We start from the raw sequence: 18,671 nt of genomic DNA on the forward strand, positions 1-18,671 counted from the left end.
TTCATGGCCCCTCAAGCGGAGCCGTGAGCCCTGGTCGGAATTTGGGAACCCCTTGAAAAGGTAATATAACTGGGATATAGGAGGAAGGAAATAAAAGAGGGGATGAAATGGGCAGGGTGCATGCTGAAAAAACATGATACCTACAGACACACATTACTGAGAAAGCTCTTACCCTGCTCCTGGACAAATTGATCTTCGTGTGCAACATCATCATAAATCACATCATCTTCCAAACCTGGCACTGTACATGGGACTGAGGCGGCCTGGGCTAAAGTAATAGAGAGGGTAAATATTTTAACTAAATATGCAAGTGATACATTTAGGAGCTAGATCATCCAATCAAACGTTGTAAACCTTTACTCAACTGCATCCGAATTGGGATAGGTGGAACATACAGGACTTCGATCACGAGAATCAGGCACATTAAAGCAGCTCTCCCCTACTATACATCAACCTGACACCAAACCACCTCAGTAAGGTGTCAGGTCAAACCAAAAGTCCAATTATGTGATTGATTAAGCAATTAGGCATCTAATCAATATGATGAGATTGGCACAATGACACTGGTTGGTTGGTTGCATCTTCCTTAACCATTATTCTTTTTGATCTAAATATGTGACCCAACACACATTTGCACTTGTGAACAGAACAAATAGCAATTTGACCCAACAAGCTTCTGTTCGACAGAAGCCTCCTCCCACCCCTAGTCAATCCACTCCTCCTCAGGTGTTGATATAGCTTCCTGCTGATCCACATATTAGACAAAGCAGTATGAGGAGTATCAAAGGGAAGTGATTAACTCGGCACCATTTTGAAGAAGATGGCACCCACTAGCTTCTCAGCCACACAAAAGAGCTTTCACTTCATACAAATAGTTGTCTCTTTTAATTTGCTCGGGGCAAACTATGCCTCTGTTGGACAACAAATTTTCCTTTCGAGAAAAATGCATCATTGATCCATTGTTCGGAAAGCCGCCCACATTAATTCATTCCAAGGTAGAGCAAAATGAAAAGGGAAGGTTAGTAAGGCAGCAGAGAGTTTAACAGACAGCTCCCAATGAAGAGGCATCTCTCAGTACTTAGTCTATTGGAACCAGGATGCATTGGCAGAGGCATGTGGGCAAGCAGCTCACTTACAATGGGCACGTGGCCACAAGGTAAAGAAAAGGGACCATATCATTCAATTGAAAGTTATTATTTTTTTTAAGATCAAAGGTGCCAAAGGCACGATGGGTAAGCATTAACTGGAAAAAATACTACGAGTTTTTATTCAAAGCACATGAGGAGAGATGGTTCCACAGTTAGGCAATTTAATAAATTATTTCTCTCAAAAGATTAAGAAGCCCCAGAGGAAAACTGAACCCAGAATTAAGTGCAATAAGTGAGAATGAATATCAAAGAAGAGAAGAAATCTTTGGATTAGAATTTGCAAGGGAAGGGAGGGGCAATAACTAAACGTATCTGGACAAACGGCAGACTTAAGAGTCTCAATGACTGATTCAGCCTTACAGGGAATGCACCCAGGAATATATTTTTTTTAAAACAAAAGCAATTCTAAAAGGATACAAGTACCAGTTTCCAAAAAACAGGAAATTACCAGACATGATGCAACACAAGCACCTCATGCTCACAAACAGGAAGGGGGAGGACGTTTTTCTTTTTGAAACAAATCAACACAACACTCAACACAGGGAAAAGTGAAAACGGATTAAATAGGGAAAGAACTCAGCTGCAGCCAATGAGACAATGAGCAGCTGAAGCAAAACAAATCCCAGCTGACGAGCATGATTCAACATCAATCTTAATAAAGTTAGTGGTGGCTGGAAATCAGCCACTTCAATTCGTTCCATGAGTTTAGGAGTTATGAATATTGCCTTTAAAAGATAATTACATTATTCAAAGCACATAGATACCAAACTCTCTACGTTTTCTGACAGTGAAGTGTAGTGGGAAACACAATAGGAAAAAACAGCTTTGACCAAAAATTTTTTCCCCCATTTTACCGGTGTTCCAATTTAAAGTACATCAGGGGCGGAATTCTCCGCTTCCTGCCGCCGTTAGCGGAGTTCCCGATGTGGCAGAGATTCGAGCGTCGGGGAGAAATCGGGATCGGCGTCCTTTTCCGACGCTCTCCCACCCCCCTCTTGCTGGCGGCGGGATTGAGCTTCACGTCCGCGCTAGGATGCAAATGGGTTTGAATGATCCATGCACTTAGCAGGTCGGGCACCATGGGCGGGATTCTCCAATTCCGCAGCAGGGTGTCCACGCTGTCGTAAACACCGTTGCATTTTACGACGGCACGAACGGGCCACTCCCATGTCTAATTCTGGCCCCTATAGGGGGCCAGCATGGCGCTGGAGCAATTCACGAACTGTGCGCCGCAGGATCCGCGCATGCGCAGTTGCGCCGGCGCCAACGAAGACATGCCCAGTGGCACTGGCGCCAACATGGGCATGCGCAGTGGGCTCCTTCAACGCGCCGGCCCCGACGCAACTTGCCGCAGGGCTACAGGGGCCGGCGCGTAGGAAAAGAGGCCCCCAGCCACAGAGGCCAGCCCGCCGATCGGTGGGTCCCGATCGCGTGCCAGGCCACATCGGAGGCCCCCCCCACCCCCCCGGGGTCGGACCCCCCCCTCCCCCCGCACAGGCCGCCACCCGACCCTTACACTCCGAGGTCCCGCCGGCCCAGAGTAGGTTAGAAGAGCGCCGTCGGGACACGGCTCTTTTCTTACGGCCGCTTAGCCCATTCGGGCTGGAGAATCGGCGGGCCGGCCACGTAGAGCAGCCCGCGACCGGCGCTGCGCCAACCACACCGGCGCCAATGACCGAGAATCGCGTGCCGGCGTCGGGGATTTTCCGCAGGGCTGGGAGAATCCCGCCACATATTCTCCAGGCCCGCGTGATTCTCCAGTCCTCTGGGCTGGGAATCACATGGGCGAGGATTCCAACAGGTATGGACAGATGTGGCCCTGACGTGCTGGACCTCGCGGTTGGCAAAGGGGGTTACCCCCAAAGTCCATCCGAGGGCCACATTTCCCACCCTCCACCAAGACATGCCCATCCCCATCCCACCCCACCCACGCCAGAAGACCATAAGACATACGAGCAGAATTAAGCCACTTGGCCCATCGAGTCTGCTCCGCCATTGAATCATGGCTGATATTTTTCTCATCCCTGTTCTCCTGCCTTTTCCCTATAACCCCTTATCCCCTTATTAATCCCTTACTGGCTGTGATTGACAGCGTCCACACACTCACAGCTGGCAGCCTTGCTTTATTCATCTTCCTTCATGGATGAGGAACTGTGAAGTGCTATAACCACAATGTTTACAAACATCAACCACTTCAAAGAGAGTTAAGTGCTTTTTAATCACCCTCTTCACGCTTAAGTGCATTCGAAGGGGTCATCTGGAAATTGACAGCGTTTAAAACGAGAGCACAAATCAGTTACATTTCAGCTCCGACGGGAGAACATAGTCTCCCAAACGGAAAATCTCGCCAAAGATCAGTTTGGGCCAGTATTCTTATTTCCCCATTTCTACTGTTTTTTTCCTTCTATGAAGCAACCTCTGGAGTTGGATAGCTTCAGTAAGAGAACAGAAATGCATTGCGACCCATTAAGAAACAGGAAGCCGAATGGTAAGATGAAGCCGGTTTATTCACGGTCACGAAAAGTCTGCCTCCGGCAACAAATTTACATACAGGATAAAGTCACGTTGGGACAATCAACATGCACTGGCTGGGCCAACCTTTATACTGAGTTCTGATTAGCTGCAGCTGGACGGGCTGCCACCCACTAGCGGGGAAGCTCTTATCCATGAGATTCACGGGGAGATCATTCAGAATATCCCCGTGGGCCTCGAGGGGGCTATTGCACTACCCATGAGCTGATTTTCAGTCCACGCATATTGCCAATGCATTCAGTAGAAGCACAGAGTACCAAAACACGGAGGTTATACTGAACCATATATAAAACACCGGTTAGGCCGCAACTAGGCTACTGCATTCAATTCTGAGCACCAAACATTAAAGCAGGATGTGAAGGCCTCAGATGGGGCGGGGGGATCTGGAATGCACACCCTGAAGGCACGGTGGAAGCAGGCTCAATGATAACGTTCAAAAGGAAATTGGGATAACTGCTTTGAAAAAGTTTACACAGCTATGAAGAAAGTATGAAGGGTTCATTGGGAAGCCAAACGACAATGCCAGCATTGAATGGACTGAATGGCCTCTTTTTGTACTGTGCCATTCTATGATTCTGCCCTGGACTTGTCATTGGGGATGCCCTACACTATCTTCTCGCCCATCATCTAGATTTGCTTGCCTTCCATTTCCATGGAAACTGCTGTTGAAGTGATGTTGGTTCATCAAGTAGCACAGTTTATTAATAGAGGGGGGATTCTTACTTACTTTAAATGTTTAGAATAAAATCACATACCCGGAAGTTAAATGTTTGTTGGAAAGATCAGTTCAGAAAAGTCAGACAGGCCTGTCAACAAATGCAAGTTTGTTCAAAGTATTCAGCTCCAGCCATTACTCCCCTAACTTTTGGAAGCAGCTCATAACAATACTGGAGAACACGGAGCAAGTGAAAGTTATTTGATCAATCAACCCCCTATTTATTGCATAATCCGTAATAGTTCTCCTCCATTCGGTTACTCTGGACATCCTCCCCCATCACCAGGGTAATAATGGGTCACCCCTGGCACACCATGCACCCATGAGGTTGACCCGGCCCCCACCCACACCACCCCTACACCCCACCACCCCCAGGCTTTCCTCCTGCTTGCCACCCCCTGCAGTCCTCCTTTCGGGCTCCTCCCCCTGACACTGCTGACTGTGCACTGCCCCCTGGCACCATGGAGTTGACACTCTGGCAGTGACAGCCTGGCCTGGCGCACTGGACCATGAAAGGGAGGTCCCCCAAGAGTCCTGGGGGAGTGGGATGGGCTCAGAATGTGTGTAATGATTTACCATGAGATAAATTCTCAGGATATGCGTCCTGTGTCTGGACTCCTTCTTCTCTAATCGCAGAAAGCACTTAGCATTGTTGAAGCACCCAGCATGAATAGCCTTTAAAAATCTAAATTATTCATCTATCTAATGTCTCCAATAATCAGACCTGGTCGGCTGGTGTCGTCCAAAGAGAAATCATTAAGTCCTGCGGAGTATTCGATGCAAGATACAACCAAACTCAGACCCACATCAATCTTGTTAAACCAGGAAGTCTGTCTTCCAAACTCATCGCATGCACTCTAGCCTCATCTTTACAATAATAATAATCTTTATTATCACAAGTAGGCTTACATTAACACTGCAATGAAGTTACTATGAAAAGCCCCTAGTCGCCACATTCCGGCGCCTGTTTGGGTACATGGAGGGAGAATTCGGAACGTCCAAATTGCCTAACAGCATGTATGTCTTTTGGGACTTGTGGGAGGAAACCGGAGCACCCGGAGGAAACCCATGTAGACACGGGGAGAACTTGCAGACTCCACACAGACAGTAACCCAAGCTGGGAATCAAATCTGGGACCCTGGAGCTGTGAAGCAACAGTGCTATCCACTGTGCTACCGTGCTACCATATTTAAGATGTTGCTTTGAGGGAGACATAGACATAGAATTTACAGTGCAGAAGGAGGCCATTCGGCCCATCAAATCTGCACCGGCCCTTTGAAAGAGCACCCCACTTAAGCTCACACCTCCCCCCATTCCCGTAGCCCAGCAACCCCACCCAACCCCTTTGGACACTAAGGGCAATTTATCATGGCCAATCCACCTAACCTGCACATCTTTGGACTGTAGGAGGAAACTGGAGCGCGCGGAGGAAACACACACAGACACGAGGAGAACGTGCAGACTCTGCACAGACAGTGACCCAAGTCGGGAATCGAATCTGGAACTCTGGAGATGTGAAACGACAGTGCTAACCGCTGTGATGCCTCCCCTCTATTTCATGTGTGTCCTGTTTAATTGAAAAAACAACATACACATGTACAACGTGGTTGGAACAGTTAAAAAGGACATTGTAATGCATCTGGAATCTCAAAGTGTTGAGGAGCGAGGCACCCTTCAGAATTGCGAGCATTGGCAGCACTAGGAAGCAACATAAAAGTAACCGTATATTTCCTACATTCTGGCCACAAACTGACTCAGGTGGCTGACTCAGAAGGCAACAATGTGAGAAGGCAACTTGGCACCTGTGACCCTGACAGTGCCAATCTGTGACCCTGGCAGTGCCAACCTGGCAGTGCCGGTGTGCCAGATTTACACTGCCAAGCGGCAGGGCCTGAGTGGGCCATGGCCATAATGGGGGAGGGTGGTGAATGGTGGGGGGGGGCTGAAAGGAGTGGGGTTGAAAGGGGGGCATGAAAGATGGCCCTCAGTTACCCCATAGTGGGGTAAGTTCAGTCGGCAGGGGGGTGATCATCCTCATGTCTCAGTAGTTGAAGGTGGGTGATATCACACTAACTTTTAGAGATGGGGAGGGAGGTTGCCCCTCGGGTATCGAGGGTTAGGTGTGTTGCCCCTGTCTGCGGGGTGTTGCAATGTCTGTGGATGGGAGGTGTGGTGGACCCTCAACCTCACTTTGAGATCGGGATATCCTTACAAAATGGCGGCCTGATCTCTGAGGAGCCAATCTTGCCGGCGAGTTTAGTTCTGCAGAAAAAAATTCGAAGGGCCCAATCAAATGGCCTTGTTGCACCTGACCCGGGATGCGACGAGGCCATTAAATCTCGCGAGTGGCTGACGCTCGGGATGCCTCGCAAAATATAACAAGATCTCGCGAGACGTCGTGATCTGGATCTTTCCCTCACTGGGCGGGATCCAGATCTGTATATTTAAGTGAGCATTTAAGCTCATTTATACATGTCTGCATCGGAGTATCGCAAGGTCCGGGATCGAACGCTTTCGTCTGGGAGACCTCACCATGGCGCCATTTGACACTGGTCCACACAAACGTGGAGGACCCCTCCGGGGAGGTCGGGCTCCGGCCAAGATGGTACCATGGCACTTCCACTGGCACCAGATATCTTTGCACTGCCAGCCTGGCATCTTGGCAGTGCCACACAGGCATTGCCAGGATGCCCAGGTGGCACTGCCAGAGTGCCAGGCTGTAAGTGCCTGGACTCCTAGGTGCCAGGTTGGCACTGCCAGGGATCGACCCCTGTGTGCCCTGCCCTTATTAGGTGTGGTGAGAGGGGGACTCGTGGACCCCCTTTCAGGTAGTTTGGGGCATTGGGTCCAGGGGGGGTCCAGTGATTGGGGCGCCATTTATAAAATGGTGCGTCAATCTCTTACTGCACTGATGTGCTAAGCTAAGCTTGTCAGTGCAGGAGATTAATGTAAGTGCGACCTCGGTAGGGCATTCCTCGGAGATGTTAAAAAAAACCACTCTCTTGTTTGATAGTGGGCTGCAGGCACCAAGAAACAGCCCCCAAAATGCACCCAAAACGGGATTCTGTACATTACTGATTAAATAGTGTGGGAATTACCAGTGAGAAACTCGCCATGCTCCAAAGAAATTACTTCAGTGTGGGTGACCAGTGTGGATCATGCCAAAACCCAGTGGGAATCATCCTGCCACATTTGCCAAAACTGACACTTAGGGCGCAACCCAATGACCGCGCTGTGCTGGGAAAGCAGCTCGCTGCAACGCAGCACGGCTGGCAAATCTGTATATTAGAGTAAGATAGCTAGTCTCACTCGAATGTGCAGATTCCTGAGGTACCTGAGGCTTTGGGATTTATCCCTTTTGCCTCGGAAACCTCGGGCAGCACCATTCAGCACTGGCCCCCACAAAGGGGACCAGGCAAAGTGGCACTTGTAGGGGTCTCTCAGGGGACCTGAGGTGCAATGAACAACGGTGGAAAGACTTTGTTGCCACACCTCTTTTGCCAACCTGATTGTACCTGGGCCAGAAGGTAAAGGAAAACACCCTAAATTTTCTCTTCATATTTTCACCAACAAACACCGTAAACATTTCGAAATCATCCTTGCTTTCCTGAGGAGACCTTCTGTGACAGATCATTCTGAATAATCTGGCAGGCACTGCCACACAGTTGGTGGGTTTTACTGACACTTCTGCCAAGAAAAAGGAATTTTGCCGTTGCCCCGTCACATTTGTGCCAGGCCTCTGCTACTGTACAAACATACCCCAGCAACCACTCCGCAGGATGAGCATGGTTGGACCCGAGAACTCCTCCATTACAGAAAGTAAGTTTAACATTCAGTGGCTTATCTCCTGAATTGTTGGGGTCCTGTTTACAAACATCCCTACTTTTGGTTCTGGTGCTGTCGATAGGGAAGTACAGTACGAAGTCTTACAACACCAGGTTAAAGTCCAACAGGTTTGTTTCGATGTCACTAGCTATCGGAGCGCTGCTCCTTCCTCAGGTGAATGAAGAGGTATGTTCCAGAAACACATATATAGACAAATTCAAAGATGCCAAACAATGCTTGAAATGCGACCATTAGCAGGTGATCCTGTCTGCTTTCTTGCATCTTTGTAGAAACTTAATGTCAGTGTCTATATGCGCGATCTTCCTGGAGATCCTCTCCACTTTGAGCCGGCAGTTTGCGTGTCGATGGTAGCCATGATGTGCATCTCCACACGATAGGGAAGTAGCGAGAGGAAGCAACTTAAGCACTTTGGTCGTTTTATGTTGAGGTTACAAATCAAAACCAGATGAGCAAAGCAACTTCCAGCACAGGGAGACTTGTGGAGAGTCCCTCTCACACTTTGCCAAATTCTTTCCCCTTCCCGCTAAGCAACTTCCAGCACAGGGAGACTTGTGGAGAGTCCCTCTCACACTTTGCCAAATTCTTTCCCCTTCCCGCTAATCCTTTATTTTCACCATTTTGTATTTACTGACTGATCTGTCAAACTGACCCTCAGGGAAGTCATAAAGCAGGTCAGTCAGATACAAGGGCATCAATTTTCAGGTTTCCATGTAAATTGGACAGAATCCAATAAAAAGCTGTAAATTCTATTACTCTATTTTTATTGGGATTTTTTTAATATCAATTTTCCAATTAAGGGGCAATTTAGCGTGGCCAATCCACCTAACCACCTTTGGGTTGTGGGGATGTAACCCACGCAGACATGGGGAGAACGTGCAAACTCCACACGGAGAGTGACCTAAGGTCGGGATTTGAACTCGGGTCCTCAGCACCGTAGTCTCAGTGCGAACCACTGCACCACATGCCGCCCTATTTTATTGGGATTTTAACATATTCTGTAAACTAGTAGGCCTGATTTGAGACAGTACCAAATCCCTTTGTATAGACTATGCAAGGTTCCTGACTCTTCCATGTTCATTTAAGATGGTAAGAATCACTGAATATTATCTGCAACATACTTAATGAAAGGTTTGCATTGATATAGCACTTTTCATGATCACCGGACACTAGAAACCTGCTTCACAGCCAGCAAAGCACTTTTTGGAGTGTAGTCACTGTTGTTGTGCAGGAAACACGACGGCCAGTTTCACACACAGCAAGCTCCTACTAACAGCAAAACCTAATAATTTATTTCTGTACCGATGTGCCAGGCTAACTGCCCTGCCCTTCTTCAAAACACTGCCGCGGGATCCTTAACATTCACCGGAGCAGGCAGAAGGGGCCCTCCGCTTAATACCTCATCCAAAAGACAGCCCCGCAGACAGTACAGCACTCCCTCAGTACCGCACCGGAGTGTCAGTCTTGTATTTTTTTGTGTGCTCAAGTCCTGGAGTGGGACTTGAACCCTGAACATTGTGACTCAGAGGTGAGAGTGCTCCTAACAGAGCCATAGAGGACAATACATACAGCAAAAATCCCTTATATTAGCTTTGAGCCAATAAATTCTGCTGACAAGTCCCAAGTTACTTCGTAATAAGCCTTTGTCGGTAACTAATTGGCTTCAACATGCCCGTCAGCAGAAGAACACAGGTGAGATTGTTGTTAGCAGGTTTAAAAGTCAACTTACCAGAGCAAAACGCCTGCTCTTAAACGTTCAGCTGTTAAACTAGTTTTTCAAATTAACTCAATAAAAACGGGCACTTCTTTTTTATTTCGAGCTGCTGAATTTCCCTTTCCATGCTCAGAATACTCTTTTTTTAAATTCAGGAACTCCCCTGTCAACTGTACCCGTTGGTTGCATTCTGAGTCAGAAGATTGTGGGTTTCTAGTGCCACTCTACCGACTTTAGCACAAAGATTTAATCTGGCACTCCAGAGTAATACTGAAGCTGTTTTCCCACTGTGGGAGGTGTCGTCTTCCAAATGAGATGTTAAACCAGGGCCCCATTTGTTCTTCAAGGTGGGTGTAAAAGATGCCATGGCACTATTCCAAAGGAGAATGTCTGGGATTGCCTGCCTGGGGTCCCTGGATAATATTTATCCCTCACTCAAAATCAGATTATCAGCCCATTGTCAGATTGCTACTTGTGGGCGCTTGCTACATGTAGATTGGGATTTTTTAATCCATTTGCAGGATGTGGGTGTCAATGGCTAGGCCAACACTTGTATCCCATCCCTAATTACCCTTGAGAAAAGGTGGTAGTAAGCTGTCTTCTTGAACCGCTGCAGTCTCTGAGGTGTAGGTGCACCCCCAGTGCTGTTAAGGAGGGTGTCCCAGGAATTTGACCCAGCGACAGTGAAGGAACAGCGATATATTTCCAAGTCACGGTGGTGAGTGACTTGGGAGGGAACCTCTAACTGGTGGCGATGGTTGCCACATAACGAATTTTACAGTGACTACACTGCGATAAAGTACTGTGTTAATATTGTGAAACACTTAGCAACAACCCGCGGTTGTGAAATGTGGTGAGTTATTTCTTTTTTCGCAGTAGGCTAGGAAAAGTATATGCCCAATCAGATGATTACGGTTCAGAGTTTGATTCCCGGTCTGTTCTGAATTAGCTGTGCCCAGTCTAGGTGTGTGTAAGATATAACAACTGACTCTCCTATAAGCAAAAGTTAACAAAATACAGAGCATCCTCACAGCTCTGATGTCCTTTTGCAGTCAAACAGTGCAAACAATCTCATTTTCCAAACTCACAACACACAAGATAGGTCAGCTGGCCAGGCGGGCAATAGCACCCGTAGCATCATACCCTAACCATGAGTCAGCACCTTCACCAGAACAAAAATGGTAAAAGAGTTTGATGAGGCAACTAAGACAAAAAGCTCCAAAGTTTCCATTGGCTTGTTGAACAGGTTAAAAATAAGCAAAGTCGCCATCGTCCCAGGTGACCATAGGCTGCTTTCCCCTTTGAGGGGGGAGAGCTGACTGGTGGTGGTTTAACCTGAGGATCACCACACCTTAAGCAAAGGGAAAGGTTGAGAAGGCAGGGCCTTCATGAACAACCTCAGCGGGTACGGGAATTGAACCCGCGCAGCTGGTCCCGCTCTGCATCACGAATCAGCTGTCTAGCCAACTGAGCTAAACCGGCCAATAGGGCCAGAATGAAAGGTGAAACCTCTTGTTTCTTGTTTCTCTTAATTATTTGTGCAGATATATTGAAGAACCTCTGTATACTGCTGCAGGTGTGAAGTACACACCTTCTCCCCACCTGAACTTCTTGGGCGTCATTCTCCGACCCCCCGCCGGGTCGGAGAATGGCCGAAGGCCGCCGTGAATCCCGCCCCCGCCGAAGTCTCCGGTACCGGAGATTGGGCGGGGGCGGGAATCGGGCCGCGCCGGTTGGCGGGACCCCCCGCTCAATTCTCCGGCCCGGATGGGCCGAAGTCCCGCCCAGAAATTGCCTGTCCCGCCGGCGTAAATCAAACCTGGTATTTACCGGCGGGACCAGGCGGCGTGGGCGGGCTCCGGGATCCTGGGGGGGGGGCTCAGGGTGATCTGACCCCGGGGGGGTGCCCCCACGGTGGCCTGGCCCGCGATCGGGGCCCACCGACCCGCGGGCGGGCCTGTGCCGTGGGGGCACTCTTTCCCTTCCGCCTCCGCTACGGCCTCCACCATGGCGGAGGCGGAAGAGACTCTCCCCACTGCGTTAGCGCGGGAAACTGACAGCGGCCGCTGACGCTCCCGCGCATGCGCCGCATTTCCGCGCCAGCTGGCGGGGCAACAAACGCCATTTCCGCCAGCTGGCGGGGCGGAAATCCCTCCGGCGTCGGCCTAGCCCCTCAATGTTGGGGCTAGGCCGCCAAAGATGCGGAGCATTCCGCACCTTTGGGCCGGCGCGATGCCCGTCTGATTGGCGCCGTGTTTGGCGCCAGTCGGCGGACATCGCGCCGTTGGGGGAGAATTTCGCCCCTTGTCACAAAAAGAACTATAAAGGCCTGGGTACAAACTGTAGCCTGGTTGTGTTCAATGTTGGGTAATTGCTGAAGAGATAAATCAGGTCAACACTCCAAAAGACTCCAATGTCTGCTCCCTTCTTAAAGGGAGTTATAATGCAAAGTTGAAAGACGTAACGGGAGGAGTCTGGAATATAGGCCCAAAGGCATGTTGTCACTGATAGGGGTGCAGGAGGCACAAGACTGAATCCAGAGAAGAAATTGCGCCCCTACCATATTCCCATTAGAGAGTCTAGTAGTTTATTAAAAGACAGTGATTGTTTTGGCCTCAGTCTTCTACACAACCTGTGCCTGCTGTTTATCACCATCTGCATAAAGGAACAAATTGTGCAGCTGTTTTTTATGTATTATTCACTTTCCCACCAAGTATGGAACCCAAGCAGCCACTGAGTACATCTTACCCTCATATAGGATGTTTTCCTTCCAGGATAAATCTTCGGTGCCGGTTTCACAGCTGCTGTTAGATTCGTTGCACAGGACAGTGGAAAGACTCCTAGAAACACAAGCAAAGGGGACAGCTACGTAAGATCCTGCTCAATGGAAGACGATGGCCTTTACCAATGTTCACATGAAATAAATCCAGTGTTCGTATTTATGCAATGTTCGCACCCTGGGGCACAGTTCAGCATGCCCTAGCCAATACTTACTGCTCAACAAATATCACTGATAATAAAAACAAGATTGTCTGGTCATTATTGCATTGCTGGCTCTAGGTTTTTGTTTTGGCCAACAGGCGATTGTATTTTCTGCAATGTGACAGTGCCACACTTCAATTGTACTTCAATGGACTGTAAAACACTTTGGAATACCCTGAGGTTGTGAAAGGGCACTTTATAAATGCACATCTTTATTTTTCTTACTGTGGCCACAGTGCTCTGGTACGTTACCTGGATGGGCACCTTTCACATGTGAGACTCGACTTGTTAAATGCTGGTGGATTATTCAAAGCCCGATTCAAACCTGTCTACGCGAATGCACTTTGGCCCAGAAGGGATCATTCAAAAAAACACTGGCATTTATTTAGTGGCTTTTCACAACCACCGAACCTGTCAGAGGTCCTTACAGTCAATGAGGCACTTTTGAAGTTTAGTCAGTGTTGTGAGGTAGGAATTGTAGCAGCAGGGCAGCACGGTGGCGCAGTGGGTTAGCCCTGCAGCCTCACGGCGCCGAGGTCCCAGGTTCGATCCCGGCTCTGGATCACTGTCCGTGTGGAGTTTGCACATTTTACCCGTGCGTGCGTGGGTCTCGCCCCCACAAACCCAAAGATGTGCATTGTAGGTAGATTGGCCACGCTAAAATCGGCCCTTAATTGGAAAAAAAAATGAATTGGGTATGCTAATTTTATATTTAAAAAAATACACCACAGAATGTGGCAATTGAACGGGTTGTCCATTTGTGTGCACTCTACGGTACCAGAACAGCACTCACAACCTCTCGGATTCAAGGGATTTCCAAAAAGTAAAGACTGCCCACCTAAAACAGCGGTCACAAGGCAGCTTACATATTGGGAAGTATCAAAGCACACCCGAGTAAATAAATCCTTTCACAGATTACAGCAAATAAGTAGACAGGAATCTAAGGAGCTGTTCTTTGTTTAACCCTTAGATCAAATTCTTTGCTAAGATTAGAAGAAAGGAATTGTACACCCTCCCTTGTTTTACACACATCACACAGAAGTGGGTAAAGCAGAATACTCACTGGATTCTGAATGTTATCCTAAACTTCGAAGGAAAAAAATCTCTCCTCCTCAATACGTCTCCTGTTCCCTCCAGAAATACAAAGCGAAGGCGGAGCAATATCTGCAATGCCACTTCCAACAATCTTCAGTTACTACTCTTGTGACCGACGTACATTTCCTGTGCTAGAATGATTGCACAGTATCACACTTGTTGAGGTCATTAATTAACATCGGCATTTTTTCAATTTCGTCTGCTTCTCACTTAGATGCTGAACGGTGATGGGCTAAAGTCCTCTAGGTCTGACATTTTACTAGCGCCCTCCCCATTCGTCACATCGTAACTTAGGCCAGTGATTTACAACCTCTTTTTTGGTTCAGGGACCCTGTAATGTATTGAGAAATTCTAGGTAATCCCAACCCTTTCTCCCTCCTCCCCTCCGAACGAAGAAAAAAACGATGAAAACAAAGCAAAAACCTGTTGAATAAATAACTAATTGTATTTCATTACGTGTATCTTGGGGAAAGAATATTGGCACAACTTTCAAATGACCTGGAACCCTTTCGGGGTGCTCAGGAAATCCCTCCTTGGAGACCTGATTGAAATATTCATTGCCTAGATCAGTGTTTATCTGACAACGGGAGCTTCACAGGAGTGACTGGTCAGCAACGGGTGGGCATCTAACATTACAAAAAGAACAAAGAACAAAGAACAAAGAAATGTACAGCACAGGAACAGGCCCTTCGGCCCTCCAAGCCCGTGCCGACCATACTGCCCGACTAAACTACAATCTTCTACACTTCCTGGGTCCGTATCCTTCTATTCCCATCCTATTCATATATTTGTCAAGATGCCCCTTAAATGTCCCTATCGTCCCTGCCTCCACTACCTCCTCCGGTAGTGAGTTCCAGGCACCCACTACCCTCTGCGTAAAAAACTTGCCTCGTACATCTACTCTAAACTTTGCCCCTCTCACCTTAAACCTATGCCCCCTAGTAATTGACCCCTCTACCCTGGGGAAAAGCCTCTGACTATCCACTCTGTCTATGCCCCTCATAATTTTGTATACCTCTATCAGGTCGCCCCTCAACCTCCTTCGTTCCAGTGAGAACAAACCGAGTTTATTCAATCGCTCCTCATAGCTTATGCCCTCCATACCAGGCAACATTCTGGTAAATCTCTTCTGCACCCTCTCTAAAGCCTCCACATCCTTCTGGTAGTGTGGCGACCAGAATTGAACACTATACTCCAAGTGTGGCCTAACTAAGGTTCTATACAGCTGCAACATGACTTGCCAATTCTTATACTCAATGCCCCGGCCAATGAAGGCAAGCATGCCGTATGCCTTCTTGACTACCTTCTCCACCTGTGTAGCCCCTTTCAGTGATCTGTGGACCTGTACTCCTAGATCTCTTTGACTTTCAATACTCTTGAGGGTTCCACCATTCACCGTATATTCCCTACCTGCATTAGCCCTTCCAAAATGCATTACCTCACATTTGTCCAGGTTAAACTCCATCTGCCATATCTCCGCCCAAGTCTCCAGACAATCTAAATCCTGCTGTATCCTCAGACAGTCCTCATCGCTATCCGCAATTCCACCAACCTTTGTGTCGTCTGCAAACTTACTAATCAGACCAGTTACATTTTCCTCCAAATCATTTATATATACTACAAAGAGCAAAGGTCCCAGCACTGATCCCTGTGGAACACCACTGGTCACAGCCCTCCAATTAGAAAAGCATCCCTCCATTGCTACCCTCTGCCTTCTATGGCCTAGCCAGTTCTGTATCCACCTTGCCAGTTCACCCCTGATCCCGTGTGACTTCACCTTTTGTACTAGTCTACCATGAGGGACCTTGTCAAAGGCCTTATTGAAGTCCATATAGACAACATCTACTGCCCTACCTGCATCAATCATCTTAGTGACCTCCTCGAAAAACTCTATCAAGTTAGTGAGACACGACCTCCCCTTCACAAAACCGTGCTGCCTCTCACTAATACGTCCATTTGCTTCCAAATGGGAGTAGATCCTGTCTCGAAGAATTCTCTCGAAGAATTATTTAGTACTTCTTTCTGCTCGAACGCAAACTTGAAGCAAAGACAAGGGACACCTCGGGTCTTCCGAGTACCCGTGCTGTGTCATCAGAGGAGCTCGTGAATTTTTTTTTTAAAAACAAACCTAGGTACGTGACCAAATGGAAGAGAAACTAAAGTTTGGCGAAAATAAGCCGGTGTTTTTTAATCTTGCCGTTTTCTATGGCCTGTTTCTATTGCCCGTTAATTCTGCATGTTGCAACTCATATCTTATTTCAGGAAAGATGTAAACGCAAAAGCTGTTCAGAGAAGGTTTACTAGACTAATACGGAATGGGCGGGTTGGCTTATGAGAAAAGGTTGGTGAAGTTAGGTTGGTATCGGAGCAGCACGGTGGCACAGTGGGTTACCCCTGTTGTCTCATGGTGCCGAGGTCCCGGGTTCGATCCTGGATCTGGGTCACTGTCCGTGTGGAGTTTGCACATTCTCCCCGTGTTTGTGTGGGTTTCACCCCCACAACCCAAAGATGTGCAGGCCAGGTGGATTGGCCACAATAAATTGCCCCTTAATTGGAAAGAATTAATTGGGTACTCTAAATGTATTTTAAAAGTTAGGTTTGTATCCAATTGAGGCGAGAAGAGTAAGAGGCGACTTGATCAAAACCGTTAAGATCCTGAGTGGATGTTTGCTCTCGTCAGAGAAACTAGAATTAGGGGTCTCTGTTTGAAAATAAGCGCCCGTTCATTTAAGACGGAATGCTCTTTCTCAAGAGGCAGTGGAAGCAGAGTCTTTGAATATTTTTAAGACAAAGCTAGATAGATTGTTGATTAACAAGGGGGTGAAAGGTTATCGGGGGAGGCAGGAATCTGGGGTTGAGGTTACAATCAGATCAGCCGTGATCTTATTGGATGGCAGAGCAGGCTCGAGGGGTCGAGTGGCCCACTTCGGCTCCTAATTCGTATGTATGTTGATATGTTTTGTGTGGCTTTAACGTCAGGATAAAACACAAAAGATGACCTGACTATCGTTCAAATATAGTGAGTGTCTGAAAGGAGAGCCTGGCAGAATGAGGGATAGCTGCCTTGCAACACAGTAATGTTTAGTGTCGTCACGTTGCAAGTGATAGTTGATGCACTATCAATTACGACGAGACGAGAGTAGAATGTAATCAAGGCTTTATTACACAGAGATGTGTGGCCTCCTATAGCAGCTTACAAAATGGTTGCTGTTCGGAGAGCACACACATTTATACTCCGCCTCCTGGGCGGAGCCAGCAGGCAGGGATCTACCCCCGTACCTGTAGTACAGGGGCCTTACCGTAATACCCATACATACATAGAACATAGAAAATACAGCACAGAACTTCAGCACACATACATACAATATAATACAACAGTGGTGACTACCACATTCACCCCCTGTTAAAAATGAGTCCAGCGGGAGGGGGGTGGAAAACTATATACATAGATTGGTTTTAAAATTACAGAGAAGGTTACAAATTTTGACGATCGGGCGCCTTGATCTGTCGTTGAGAGCGCTGCAGTGCTGGTGGCGACTTGGTCTTCGGTGACTCTGGGAGCGTGTCGAAATCCTCTTCATCCCCGGGTGGGAGCAAGGGGAGGACGGATTGTCCTGGAGCGGGAGCTACGGTGGGGTGCGCTGGGGGAGGGGAAGCTATACCGATTGACAGCTGGTGCCAGATCCCTGAGGGAGACTATGTTTTGGCGGCCGTCGGGGTACGCTACATAGGCGTACTGCGGGTTTGCGTGGAGTGGCTGTACTCTCTCAACCAACGGGTCCGCCTTGTGGAGCCGCACGTGCTTGCTGAGGAGAACGGGTCCTGTAGCTGCCAGCCACGTTGGGAGCGAAACCCCGGAGGTGGACTTCTGGGGAAGGCAAAGAGACGTTCATGGGGGGTTTCGTTGGTCGCGGTGCACAGGAGCAACCGAATGGAGTGAAGTGCGTCGGGGAGGACCTCCTGCCAGAGGGAGGCCGGGAGATTTCCAGACCGTCCCATTCTCCCGCTCCACCTGCCCGTTTCCCCTGGGGTTGTAGCTGGACCTCCTGCTCAAGGCAATGCCCCTGTTGAGCAGGTACTGGCACAGCTCCTCGCTCATAAATGAGGATCCCCGGTTGCTCTGCACGTAGGCGTGGAAACCGAACAGAGCAAAGATGGTGTTGAGGGCTTTGATGATGGTGGCAGACGTCATATCGGAGCATGGGACGGCGAAGGGGAATCGGGAATACTCGTCGACCACATTAAGAAAGTACGTGTTGCGGTCGGTGGAGGGGAGGGCCCTTTGAAGTCCACGCTGAGGCGTTCAAAGCGGTGGGAGGCCTTCACCAGGCTCGCACGGTCTGGCCGGTAGAAGTGCAGTTTACACTCCGCGCAGACCTGGCAGTCTCTGGTGATAGCCCTGACTTCCTCGATGGAGTAGGGCAGATTGCGGGCCTTAATGAAGTGGTAAAAGCGGATGACTCCCGGGTGACAGAGATCGTCATGCAGGGTCCAGAGTCGATCCACTTGCGCGCTAACACATGTACCTCGGGACAGGGCATCGGGGGGGCTCGTTGAGCTTACTGGGATGGTACAAAATCTCGGAATTGTAGTGGAGAGCTCGATCCTCCACCTCAAGATTTTATCGTTTCTGATCTTACCC

At 48.5% G+C, this 18,671-nt stretch overlaps 1 protein-coding gene across 1 annotated transcript in view; it reads right to left on the reverse strand.

Annotated features, from left to right (window-relative positions):
* The window catches only part of LOC140392781 (rho guanine nucleotide exchange factor 10-like protein), a 241,350-nt gene that overhangs the window by 98,419 nt on the left and 124,260 nt on the right, over positions 1 to 18,671 (reverse strand). The window contains 2 exon segments of the mRNA XM_072478416.1: positions 173 to 268; positions 12,701 to 12,792. Coding sequence (XP_072334517.1) covers positions 173 to 268; positions 12,701 to 12,792 — 188 coding nt within the window.

The sequence above is a fragment of the Scyliorhinus torazame genome, chromosome 16 (assembly GCF_047496885.1).
Source record: "Scyliorhinus torazame isolate Kashiwa2021f chromosome 16, sScyTor2.1, whole genome shotgun sequence".
In the NCBI taxonomy this organism is placed as follows: domain Eukaryota; kingdom Metazoa; phylum Chordata; class Chondrichthyes; order Carcharhiniformes; family Scyliorhinidae; genus Scyliorhinus; species Scyliorhinus torazame.